The 13347-nt window shown below is 45.4% G+C and overlaps 2 protein-coding genes across 4 annotated transcripts in view; both read left to right on the top strand.

The window, feature by feature from the left end:
* Positions 1–13347, top strand: part of LOC308168152 (complement factor H-related protein 2-like) — a 499130-nt gene that overhangs the window by 310350 nt on the left and 175433 nt on the right. The gene's annotated exons all lie outside the window — the stretch shown is intronic.
* Positions 4238–11470, top strand: LOC308168149 (transmembrane protein 185A). Of its 3 annotated transcripts, none has more exons than XM_080542629.1 (7): positions 4238–4409; positions 5155–5331; positions 7359–7566; positions 7813–7896; positions 8093–8269; positions 9008–9131; positions 9672–11470. In XM_080542629.1, exons 1-7 carry the CDS (start codon positions 4372–4374, stop codon positions 9914–9916), a joined length of 1053 nt encoding a protein of 350 aa, XP_080398755.1. In that variant the 5' UTR covers positions 4238–4371; the 3' UTR covers positions 9917–11470. The 3 variants fall into 3 exon arrangements, with proteins under 3 accessions (XP_080398755.1, XP_080398754.1, XP_080398756.1); XM_080542628.1 differs by having other exon boundaries at positions 7813–7909; positions 8043–8269; XM_080542630.1 differs by lacking the exon at positions 5155–5331.

Here is a 13347-nt window from a genome sequence, read left to right as displayed (position 1 = left end):
TACCTGTGTTGTTTATTAAGGGATAGAGTTTATTAAGTGATAGTGTTGTAACTGTCTATTTTAAAAGACAAAGCCTGTCAGAAGAAGTCTAGTGAAACCACTAGCCCTGACCCAAGTAGGTGCTAATCTGCAAGTAGGAGGAGCCTTCTGTCCTCTATATATTGAATAGACCAGGGGCCATTTGGCTCATACATGCGACTAGTGAGAACACCTGTCAGTCGTTCGCATTGGTGGCCGTTAGTGGGAGGGGCTACAAGTCTGCTAGTTGTCAGCAATTACTGAGCCTCCATTAATATCTGGCCTGTCTGAGAGCGACAGCCTCCTGACACTAAGACTCGTGACAACAAGACAAGGGAGTCTATCTGTGGGAGTCCATCGAGGAAGGCCCGAGAGGAAGCCAGGGTACTTAGTACCTTCTCCTCCAGCTGTTTGTAGTGTTGCTGTCTTCTCTAGTCACTCCGGTCTACTGAGTGCGCTTAGCTACTCCTAGTTCTGTTGGTTCTTTAGCCCTCTTCCCCTCTACAGACTTTTATCACAATGTGCTTTCTCCCTATCCCTGTTCTTCTGACACTCAGGAGGACACCTAGATGCTACATCCCCCCTCGCAACCCTTCCAATCTCATCTACCCACCTTTTTCGACTGACCATGACTTTATCGCCATAGGTGGTCTCTGGAATTGCCAGTCGGCGGTCCGGAAAGCTGCCGCTATCTCAGCTTATGCATCTCTTATGGCCCTCAATTTCCTTGCTCTCACTGAAACCTGGATCACACCAGAAAACACAGCTACACCAGCAGCCCTTTCTGGTGCCTACTCCTTTTCTCATTCCCCTAGACCCTCTGGTCGAGGGGGAGGCACAGGACTCCTCATCTCGCCCAAGTGGTCACATACTGTCCTTCCCCTGGCACACCTGTCTATATCCTCCTTTGAATTTCATGCTGCTTTTGTCTCCTCCCCGGTCAAACTCCACATTGTTGTCATCTATCGCCCCCCCAGGCCAGCTCGGTGACTTCCTAGGCGAGATGGATGGCCTTCTCAGCTCCTTCCCTGATGATGGCACACTACTAGGTGACTTCAATTTCCAATCTGAGAAGCTTCTCTCATCTGGAGTACTTGACCTCCTCCTCTCCTTCGGCCTTACCCTGTCCCCCTCTCCTCCGACTCATAAGGCAGGCAATCAGCTCGACCTTGTCTTCACCAGATCTTCCCACACTTCCAACCTTACTGTTACCCCTCTTCCTCTTCTCTGGGACAGTGCTACTGCTACTGCTAAACAAGAGGCGTTGGCAGATGGAAAAAAATGGGGAGGCAAATGCAGATTTTCTGTCCCAATTAGTAATCATCACTGTTTCAAGGAGATGTCGTGGCAAGGAGTTGTTGTTGAATGGCTTCTATTTAAGCATGTCAGTATGAGCAGTACTCAGTATCATTCATGAGATCATGATGTCAGTATCATTAAACATTCTCTGTCCCTCTTTGTCTCTCCTTTGTTTTCCCTTTGTCTATCTCTCTCCTTATCTCTCTCTCTGTAACCAGATCATATGTGGACTCCTGACGCCCCCCTTATGAAATCCCAGGGACGCACACAGGAACCCGCTCCCTCAAACGGCGAAGACCGGAGCCCAAGTCCGCCGCGTGACGACTCCCAGCCACCCCTCCGTTCACAGAAGAAGTTCCGCAGATTCTCCCTGTCGGAAGCCAAGCAGTGCAGCTTCACCGAGATCCCTGAAGAGGTTCACGTCGACCCCACGCTCATCGACCTCTATAAGAAGGTGAAGGCCAAGCCTCCCTGCCCCAGTGCCTCTGGGACCAGCCCTGTCAGCAGGGAGGCCAGTGTGGTTCAGCTCCCGCCTGCCACCCAACACTACAGAGTCCAGAAGCCCATCAAGGGCCAGAGGGACCCCAACTGGAGGGACAGCCTGAACAAGCTCGTCTCTCTCTACGGCATCCGCTCCCCGCGGGCCTACAGACTGGCTGCACTGGCTCACCACCTGGCTGTTCCTGAGGCCTCTCCTTTACCCTCCCTCTTCTCAAGGCCTCCCAAGGCCTACCCTGCCCCTTCTGAAGGCCGCCCCCGCACCTTGCCCCTTCTCAAGGCCTCTCAAGGCCGCCCCCGCACCCTGCCTCTTCTCAAGGCCCCGCAAGGCCTCCCCTGCCCCTTCTCAAGGCCTCCCACGCACCCTGCCACTTCTCAAGGCTGCCCCTGCATCCTGCCCCTTCTCAAGGCCGCCCAAGGCCTCCCCTGCCCCTTCTCAAGGCCTCCCCCGCACCCTTCCCCTTCTCAAGGCCGCCCCTGCACCCTGCCCCTTCTCAAGGTCTCCCAAGGCCTCCCCTGCATTCTGCCCCTTCCGTGAAGGCGATGAGGACGATTTATGTTGCCGAGACCATTGTTGATAGTGTATCGGTATGCTTGTATGGATTTGTGTGTGGATATGTGAATTGGCCCAATGACAAATAAGGTTTTCAATTGACAAAAAAGTAAAATAGGTTAAAACTGCACATCAAAGTAGTTTTTGCTTTTATGGGGATGTTATTTACTTATTACTAAAATCTTATTGTCAAACAACGTATTGTAAGTGTTTTAATTGAGAATCATGTGACGACACCAGTCAAAATGTCATACGGGATAACGTTAATGAATTTTCTAAATATGATCATATTACAACTTTTAAAATCAATAATAGTTAATGAATATATAAAGTGAGGCAGTAACCAATATTTAGAGCTCAGAAAATAAAAATTGACAATTATTTGTTCTCATTATAATGTGTTTGCTTTAGACATGACCCTACTTGTTCAAGTTCTTTACCCTCATTTTAACGCGGCAATGTGATTTCAGCTGCAAAATGTCTAAAAATCGTTGTTTTCTCAACTCCATAAAATGTAATTATGCATTTTAAGGGAAAAATCTGTGTTATCCCGCCTGACTGAAATTGTTACTCGGTATGAGTTTCCACATGAATTGTAATTTTTACACTTAAACAACTTAAACATAATTTATGTCCATAAATAATTAATGTTCATGTTATGCAAAGGCAATAAAAGTGAAAATAGTTTTTAATTAGGCTATGCTCCCAAAAATAGAAAAATCACTCAGCACTACTTTTCAACATCAGATTCAATTCACTATTGAAAAGTACCGTGAATCATTTTTATTGAAGATCATATAGTCACTCAACAACATTTCTTAGAGCAACAAGTTAAGTTACTACACTTAATATAGAATATGACCCAACAATGAATCAGCAAATAATATAGGGGTGTGTGTGTGTGTGTGTGTGTGTGTGTGTGTGTGTGTGTGTGTGTGTGTGTGTGTGCACGTGCGGTTGAGTCCATTATCAAAGGAAACAATGTCCACATGTTGAGCCTCAGTTAGCATATTAGCTTACAACAAATGGGGACTAGCTAACTAGCTAGTCTTGTTGTTGAAAATAATTTGGTAAAGTTAAACTTACATATCATATACATATCAGCAGTTGAATTTCCCGCCACTGAAGAGAAAAAAAACTGTATCTTGATGTCACTAGAGTGGATGGCCTTAAGGGACGCATTCCCCAATATGTAAGACATGTTCAAGTCACATCCACTCCTTTAACCAATTATTATATTCTTTGTTAAAGAGTACAGCTCTTCCACATTTTCCTAGTGTTTAATCAGCATAGAAAACGAATGGGTTTTCATCCTTGAAACCTGTTTAATTGGATCCCCTGACCCCACAAATGCATAGTTTGACACCAAAATGTGTGTCATTATAGCTATAACAGTAGCAAATACATGGGGTGTGGTAATTGCCAATGGGCTCTGATGTATTGTTGGCGGCCATTAAAAAAAAAGAAGAAAAAAAAAGATCTCACTTGTTTGGATAAAAGTTTTTCTATGACCCTGATGGTACATGGCACTTCCATGCCAAAGGGGACATTTCATTTTGTTGCATGAACTGAAGTTAACAGCCTCTAGTCTACTAGCCGCCTAAATCCAGCAGATGGCAGTAGTGCGACGTTAAGGATGCGAGCTGCCGTTTACATCCAACAACAGCAGAAGAAGAAGAGAAGAAGAAGAAGGAGGAAGTGGATTAGACTGCAGCTGGACCCTTCTCTCTCCTAATGTGACTTCTTGTTGCTAGCAGATAAAGATAAATAAACCAGTTAGAGATTCTGTCCATCTGCACAAACCAACGATGATGTTCTCCACGTCCATCTCTGCCAGAGCTCAGCTCACCACCTCCACGTCCAGCTGCGTTGGGGAATGACCAACCAGACAGAAACAGAACAGCTGTGTGTTTCAAACTCAAGCAGCTAGTTGATCAGTGACCCTAGGCTAGGCTAGCTAGGCTAGGCAGGTAGTTAGTTAGCTGTCGTAGCATTTCACCACCATGAACGTGAGAGGCCTGTTCCAAGACTTCAACCCCAGGTTAGTTATTATATAATACATCCATATTAACTAACTGAACACTGACTAATAGCGGCAGGCAGCTGCTCGCTAGCCGGCTAGGCTCTCCTCACATCCTCACATCACATGACGTGTTTATATGTGTTAGATGTGGCTAACGAGGTAGTTTAGCTAGTTAAGTGTGTTGCCTAGTAACGAGCTGCTTGTCATCGTTCTATTTCTTGCCAACATTCTAACTCTAAATTCTAAAGTTCTAAATTCTAGGGCCGGTTTCACAGACAAGGCTTAAGCCTAATCCTAGACTAAAAAACATCTTCAATGGAGATTTTACATTGAAAGTGTGATTTAGTCCAGGACTAGGCTTAAGCCTCGTCTCTGAAACCGGCCCCTAAAGTTCTAAATTCTAAAGTTCTAAATTCTAAAGTTCTAAATTCTAAAGTTGTTTGTTTTTAAGAATCCAACACTGTAGAAATACAATAATTAATGCAGCAAGCGGCTTGTAGCTTAGCAAGCATACACACACACTGCCCATACAAAGGATTATCATTGATGACAAAAACAAATGTTGTATGTACGATTTTGAATCAAAACATTTACCCAACAAACTAACAGCGCGTCCAGACTTAAGTGTTTTTTTTCTGTCGGGAATTGTCAATAGGCAATGTGCAAACGCATATGGCCCCTCCTCCTCTCACACTCCATCCTCCACCCCTTCCCCATCTCTTCATCGCCCTCACCCCCATGTTCTCTCTCTGTCTCCCTCTAGTAAGTTCCTGATCTACACATGCCTGCTGCTGTTCTTAGTGCTGCTGTCCCTGCGTCTGGACGGGGTGATCCAGTGGTCCTACTGGGCCGTGTTCTCGCCCATATGGCTCTGGAAGCTGCTGGTCGTCATCGGGGCCTCTGTGGGCACAGGGGTCTGGGCCCATAACCCGCAGTACAGGTGAGGAGGAGAGGAGTGGGGGGTAGTGGAGGCTGACCCATTCGTTTGTTAAGTCGTGACGTGTTTCCGGGTCCAAAGTTGGCTGAGGCGCTGTCTTCGAAATGCCTCAGTAATAATAATAATTCATTATATTTATATAGCGCTTTTCCGAGGCTCAAAGACGCTGACACATATGGAAAAACGGGAAAGTGCTGCAAAACTGTCATTCTACCGCTGTTGTACACTGGTACGATGGTGCGGGGAATTTCTGGTTTGGACCCGGAAATTGCTAAATGTCACGTTTGACGTCAGACTTAACAACCGAATAGTCACTGGTACAGGGTCAGATAGTGGTTCATTATACCTCTGTTCTGATAGAAGGCAGTTATACTAGGTATGTGTGTGTGTGCATGTGTGAAACGAGGTAAAGGTCTTTCTCTTGTTATCCTCTCTCTTGTCAACATTGACAATGGTTGGGTTGGAATGGAATGGAATGGAATGGAATGGAATGGACTTTATTTGTCATTGCTACAGTACAGGTACCAAACAACGAAATTTAGGAGGGGTGGCTCCCCTGGTGTTAGGAAAGGGATTGCGTTAGGAAAGGGTTGCGTCCATCAGTGGCTTCAGAAGCACAGGACACACAACTACTTGTAGCCTGCCTAATATATTGGACATAATTCTACACTCAAATGCACAGCTGCTTAACTGAAAGCCAGGTCAGACCCCAAAGATTAAGCTTTGGGGTAGTGGTGGTCTAGTGCAGGGGTCGGCAACCCGCGGCTCCGGAGCCGCATGCGGCTCTTTTGCCCATCTTCAGTGGCTCCCTGTGGCTTTGACCACAAATGGAAATTAACAACGATTATTTATTTTTTACGTTGCCGCGGTGTCTCTCCTTGAACTACAACTCCCTGTTTACGCTGTAATGTTGTACGAGGGCCAATAGGATTCGGATATGTTGGCACATGACTAGTATTTTGACTGGACCCAACATGAGACTGGATGTGACAGGTTTTTTTCAAGAGTAGACCTATATCCACAGGGATTGACGAAGTACTGCGGCAGGCAAAGCAAGAAACTATCCACATTGTCTACAACTTTGTGGCTAGATTTATAGACGGACATCGACGACGTACATCGATGAACGGGAGCTTCCCGGTGAGCGCTATTTGCCTACTTTTAAATGCAAAAAGCGGCTTGTCTTTAGCTCAAACCGTTTCCGAATTGTGAACTTCTAAAGAAGGTATGATAATATTATTTGGGAGCGCCGGCGTTCCTGTGGGTCACTTAAAATAGTGAAAAGAGGACGAGGGAGGCTAGTTTTCATTTGGTACTGTAGTCTACAGTCTGTAGATTTGTCTATTTTTTGGCTGACGATCTCTTGGTTTGCTCACTTCCTCCAGATGAAATTACAAACTTATCCATATTTTTTCTCAGGCTATTATAGCCAGATAAACGTATCAATCCACCTGTTAAAAGGCACCAGAATACACGAAATTGCATCTACTCTGTTAAAAAAAAAGACCCCCTTTACGCTATCCTAGTGTTTCACTTTTGTAAAGCACAATACGTTTGCATTCGGTTGTATGCATATGTGCTAAGGCTTATGTATTTGTAGCCTACTATTTTGATAGTAGGCTAATATATAGACACTTACAGCATGCGTTGCCTTCATTATAAGGCTTATATAAGGCTTTACATTTTTTGCGGCTCCAGACAGATTCGTTTTTTTGTTTTTTGGTCCAATATGGCTCTTTCAACATTTAAGGTTGCCGACCCCTGGTCTAGTGGATAGTGAGTTGGACTTGTGATCGGAAGGTTGTGAGTTCAAATCCCGCCTGAAGCCACACCACTACTAGTGTGCCCTTGAGTAAGGCACTTAGCCCTCAGTTACTCCAGGGGGAATATCCCTGTAATTCGTAATTGTAAGTCGCTTTGGATTAAAAGCGTCTACTAAATGGCTAAATTATTAATTAAATTGTTGAAAAAAAGTGGGAAAGATAGTTCGATCACACAGTGTGTTTGTGTGTGTGCTTGCATGTCTCCAGGGCGGAGGGAGAGACGTGTGTTGAGTTCAAGGCCATGCTGATCGCCGTGGGCCTCCACATCCTCCTGCTGATGTTCGAGGTGCTGGTGTGCGACCGCGTGGAGAGAGGGACTCACTTCTGGCTGCTCGTCTTCATGCCGCTCTTCTTCGTCTCGCCCGTGTCCGTGGCGGCCTGCGTGTGGGGCTTCCGCCACGACCGCTCACTGGAGGTCAGAGGACACACACGCACACACACACGCACGCACACACACACACACACACACACACGCACACACACACACACACACACACACACACACACACACAGGAGTGAGCATACTACATTGTTAGGCTTGGTTCATTTTGCTGAACTCAACAGTAAAACCACTCTCACTCACTCACTCACTCACTCTCACTCACTCACTCACTCACTCACTCACTCACTCACTTTCTCTCCCTCTCCCTCCCTCCCATAGCTGGAGATCCTGTGCTCTGTGAACATCCTCCAGTTCATCTTCATCGCTCTGAGGCTGGACAGGATCATCAGTTGGCCCTGGCTGGTAGGTTTATACTGTATCTATATATACCTTGGGAAGTAGGAAATGTCCTTTAAGGTGGATAACTGATCTTTGTTGACAAGTGTCTGTGTCTGTGTCTGTGTGTGTGCGTGTGTGTGTGTGTGTGTGTGTGTGTGTGTGTGTGTGTGTGTGCGTGTGTGTGTGTGTCTGCGTGTGTGTGTGTGTGTGCGTGCGCCAGGTGGTGTGTGTTCCTCTGTGGATCCTCATGTCGTTCCTGTGTCTGGTGGTCCTCTACTACATCGTCTGGTCCGTCCTCTTCCTGCGTTCCATGGACATCATCGCCGAGCAACGCCGCACACACATCACCATGGCGATCAGCTGGATGACCATCGTCGTGCCCCTCCTCACCTTCGAGGTGATTTAGAGCTTATCTTCTTCCTGATGAATCTAATACCAATTGTTTTGGATAAAAGCAGACCAGGGTCAAATAAGTTCAGATACTTGAGCTGTGCTTGACATAGTTTAACAATGTAAACACAGTGTGTTTCTGTTTAATACCAAAAGTTTAAAAAGCATTGACAGGTGACAGAATGTTGCGATTATTCGCAAAATGTATATCGCACAGAATTAAGAAGGTCTTACCAGACATTATTCATCATGATCAGACAGAATTTCAAAGCTGATCTATTCGGACCGTTTAGGGCAGTTCAGAGATATTGAGCGTCAAAGTTTTTACATTCCATTATGTTCTGTGAGATGGAACCTTTGTATTTTATGAATTACTAACTCAAAAATGTCAACATTTAAAAAATAACACCACACAGGCATTAATAAACACCTAATGGATCAGATTATGTAAAAAAACTCAATTTTGACAGAAAATGGAGATAGCACCTTATAATTCTAACGTCACGACATGGTGGTGAAACCCTTCTATCCCCACTTCAACTCCTATGTGCCCATAGGGAGACGTTGTCATTCTAACGTCACGATATGTAAATCTGTATTCACCCGTATTCATACAGTATCCCCTCTGAATGATATGGCCTTTCCATATCAGTGGAAATCATTAGTCATCACTAAATAATCATAAATCACTAATAATTCTACATTATACATGATACCAGATCTGTATTCACTCTCTCTCCTCCAGATCCTCCTGGTCCATAAGCTGGACGGTCACAACAGCTTCAGCTACGTGTCTGTGTTCGTCCCTCTGTGGCTGTCCCTGCTCACCCTCATGGCCACCACCTTCGGACAGAAGGGAGGGAACCACTGTGAGTTACTGCTTCATAGTTACTTTGTGGTAACTTTGTAGTAGCTAGCCTTGCTTGATGACCTAACTCGTGTATGATGCCTGACACCACGACAGTTCTCTAGGACCAAAAAAAGGAGCGCCGCGCCCTCTGGAGTCATGATAAACCCCTAGTCTTTAGAATGGGAAGCTGTTACTGACACACAAACATCACTAGATGGCGCCTCTTGTACATTAGCTCTCAGCTCTTTTATTTTGCTAAATATATGAGGAGATCGTGTTTATATAATATCAGTCTTATTCACTTCTTAGTGTCCCCCTGCGACCTCTGCTGATATATAAGAGCATTGCAGCCTTGGGGGGAAAAAAGATGGCACCAAATACACAGAAATTCAGCAAAATAGCTTCATACTAGCTTATCCTGGTGTGATTTTGAAAATGTAAGGATACTGGGGTGATAGAAAGGCACATCTTAAGAAAAGTCATGAAAATGCTCCTTCACTTATGTGAATCCAGTTGTTTAATAAACCTCTGTTCTTCCTTTCTCTTCCACCCCCCCCAGGGTGGTTCGGTATCCGCAAAGACTTCTGCCAGTTCCTGTTAGAGCTCCTCCCCTTCCTGAGAGAATACGGCAACGTGTCCTACGACCTCCAGCGCGAGGACCCGGAAGCATTCGAGGAGATGGTCATTCCCGAGCCGCCGAAAATCGCCCCCATCTTCCACAAGAAGACCGGCGTGGTGATCACCCAGAGCCCCGGGAAGTACTTTGTCCCGCCTCCCAAACTCTGCATCGACATGCCTGACTAAACTGGGACCACGACGGTAGGAGGGAGACTAGATTGAAGAGACTCAAGAGGGTGGGGTTAGGATCGGCTTCTTCTTCCCAGAGTCTTGACCGTAACCTTGACCATTAGTGTGGAAAAATGCAGAACTGATCTCGGATCAGCCGTCATGCTAAGGGCAACTTCTTCATCCCACTGAAACTAAAGAGCTGTGTCCTTGTCATTTTATGCAAGTGGAAGGAAGGTGCCTGTCCATTGGGACCAGGAAGGTGCCTGTCAAGTGTTCCAGTTCTGGTTAATCCGCTAAGACAAACACAGGCAAGGCTGAATTGCTATGATTCCGTACATGGACTAACCACACCAGCCAAGTATTGTTGTACAGATATCTATACTATGCTGTACCCCCCCAACGCTGTTTTATTAACATTGTCTTAATGATTCCGTATTATTGTTTTAGTATGATGATGCCTGTTACTGCTATGCCTGTTTCGACGTGCACAGGTTCTGCGCAGATCGTACGGATCATTATAGCAAATTGATAGGTTAAAATTCTCCTCCAGGCATTGTGGAGATCTGCTCACCTGTGCAGAGTCTCTTGTATCTTGAACATGCACACTTGTCTTGTCTGTCTGTGGCTGAATCAGAGGCATTCTACTTCCCTGATTGTGTATTGGAAGATTGCTGATCTTCTGGGCCCAGTATTTAAATCCTACCTTTTAATATAGATCAGAATAATTATACAGATTCTGTTTTTGCTATCCAGCATCAGATCTATCTGGCCGAATTCCAGTAGTATAGCTGAGCATTGTCTCACGCCAGATAGCGTGACTCCGTCTTATCAGTTGGGGCTCCGGGTGTCTTGTAGGAATGACACCATCTCATCGTATGACACCGTCATAAGACAATGTCTAGTATAGGGGAGATCAACCAGCTCGATCTGATCCTAGTTAGCAAAAAAGGTTTTCAAACACTGGGCCCTGTTGTTGACTAGTAGGGCGTTTGTGATACTTTACATTACCTCTTTGTTTGCATCCTGTAGCACAGAGACCCTCTCACGCGTATCTGCCGTCAGTTCTCTCTTATCTTCATCCCTATTTCAAGGTTCTCTGGTTGCCATTGGTTACTAGTGCACCACCTCACCCTCTGTTGTTATCTGTGATCCATTACTTTTCCTCTTTTAGCAACTGACACTTTACCCCCTGTATATTGATCTGGTCTGTATGACTTGCAGACTCTAGTCATTTTTGGTAATGGTTGGATATTGGGGGCTTCTGATAAACTTTGATTGGATGAGCCCACGATGTGGTTACAGTAGAGGTGCTGTCAACCATTGGGAGGTCCCTTGCCTTGCATCTCAGTGCTCATTGGATGAAATATTTATGATTGACCGGTAGTGTGTTGATATTGATAATAACCCCTCTCAACCTTTAATTGAGCTCCGAAGCCTCATGTTCTTCATTACTGTTCCTGGGGTTGCTTCCTACGGAGCCCCCCTGGGGTCACATGGTAGGAAAAAAATATTTGATGTGTGAATCCGTTCCCCCGATTTAGTAAATCTGTTCCCTCGGTTTAGTAAATCTGTTCCCTCGGTTTAGTAATTCGTTAGGGTTAGGGTTAGGCCCTACGAGCCAGAACGATCGCAAGGATTCTAACCCTAATCCTTGCGATCGTTCTGGCTCGTGGGGCCTAACCCTAACCCTAACAAATTACTAAACCGAGGGAACGGATTCACACATAAAATATTTTTTTCTACCATGTGACCCCAGGGGGGTTCCTTAGCTCCCCAACCATGTCCTCGCTTCCTTCTCAAAAGGAGGAGTGGAGTGAATGACCCTCCAAAACATGTGATTCAACAAGCCATTCGGATTTGCCTCAGATTCTGACCCAATGGATTGAGAGAAGGAAGAGAGACAGACGACTGGGATGCTGCAACCCTTCTCTGCTGTGACAGCTGCTGGTGAAAGGCGGTAACAAGTCGACAGCCGATTTAATGTTCAGACTTTTATTTAGAAAAATGCGAATACATTTCAGCGTTGTTGAAAAATCAACGGCACGCTCGCTAGTCAACTAACACACACAGCTTGTTTTGTGAGCCTGCTAAACAATGTAAAGTAGTGTTATAGTTAACTAGGTAGCAGTGGGGGGATTACTCACCCAATCCATTGCATTGCAATATTTTTGGCTTGACTAGTAGCGAGTGTGTGTTGTGATTTTCAAACAACGTTGAAATGTATTTCCGTGTTTCACAATAAAAGTCTGAACAGTTTGATTGGTTGCTGACCTGTTCCCCCCCCCTTTCACCGGCCGCTGTCACAGTTATATATGATAATGATCTCCCTGTCTCTGATGCGTAGCACTGGAAAGAATAAGGGTTTGTCCAGAAACCACCTCGAGCCCAGCAGTTCCCAAACTAGGGGTCGGGTCAGGGGTCAGGGGTCGGGGGTCGCCCATGTGGGGTCACCCATGTGGGGTCACCCATGTGGGGTCCCCGGATTTCAAATTGGGTTCCCCTGAGAAAATCTAACTAACCTCTTATGATTTGATAAACAACACACAAACATGTTTATTTGGTATGATGACAAACTGCTGTATGTCTGTGTTGCAGCTGTAGCCTATATAATATTGCAGGGTTTTGGGTACACTTAGACGTTATTATTATTATGTTTTGGCATAGTCGGCAATCAAATTGTAGGGGTCACAGGAAATTATTGATGTCAATTTGGGGGTCGCAAGTCAAAAGAGTTTGGGAACTCCTGGGCCTTGTTTCAGGACAGGGACCAAGGTTAGCTTTGATAGTGGACTCCTCCTCAGCGGGACTGAGAGAGACGACGCCAACCCTGCTCTCGAACAGTACTGGACCAACTGAACACTCCCTGATTAGACTAGTAGGCCAAAGTCAATCCAGCATGCCTGTTGATATATTTTCTGTCATTTTGTATCCAAAGCTCTGACAAAAAATAAAGTACTTTATTTAAAAACAACACATTCTTCTGTTATATGTTATTTATCACAACGTTGAACCATACAGTAGATTGCATCTTAGGAGATGTTCTCACATGAAAGTCCGAATCGAGACCCGGAGCAAGTGGATGAGTTCGCAACATTGTTGCATAAATTATTTCTCTGACTTGCGTTCTCACAGCCCTTCATGTAAACGAAGTAACATACGCAATCGAAGCAACAGACGTGGTAGTCGATTGGTCAGAAAATTTGAGAATTGCCCGTTCGTCCCTCTCTTATCCAGATCAACACGCATGCGCTGTTGTTTTCCTATGGACAGCCTCGGGCAGCGTTCTCACCAAAAGCAAAGTGAAGGATGCGTCGTTTCTAACCGAAGCGAAACCACCCTTTTCAAGCGGAGCATCCGACGGGTATTTGCTCCGGGAGCGACTTCGAATGCACGTTCTCACAGCTCCAAACGACGCAGAGCAAAGCGAACTTTATCTTTAAACTCAG

This window comes from Nansenia antarctica, assembly GCF_963989245.1.
Source record: "Nansenia antarctica genome assembly, chromosome: 12".
Classification (NCBI taxonomy): Eukaryota; Metazoa; Chordata; class Actinopteri; order Argentiniformes; family Microstomatidae; genus Nansenia; species Nansenia antarctica.
The sequence above is the reverse complement of the archived record's forward strand: the minus strand, read 5'-3'. Positions and strand labels throughout refer to the sequence as shown.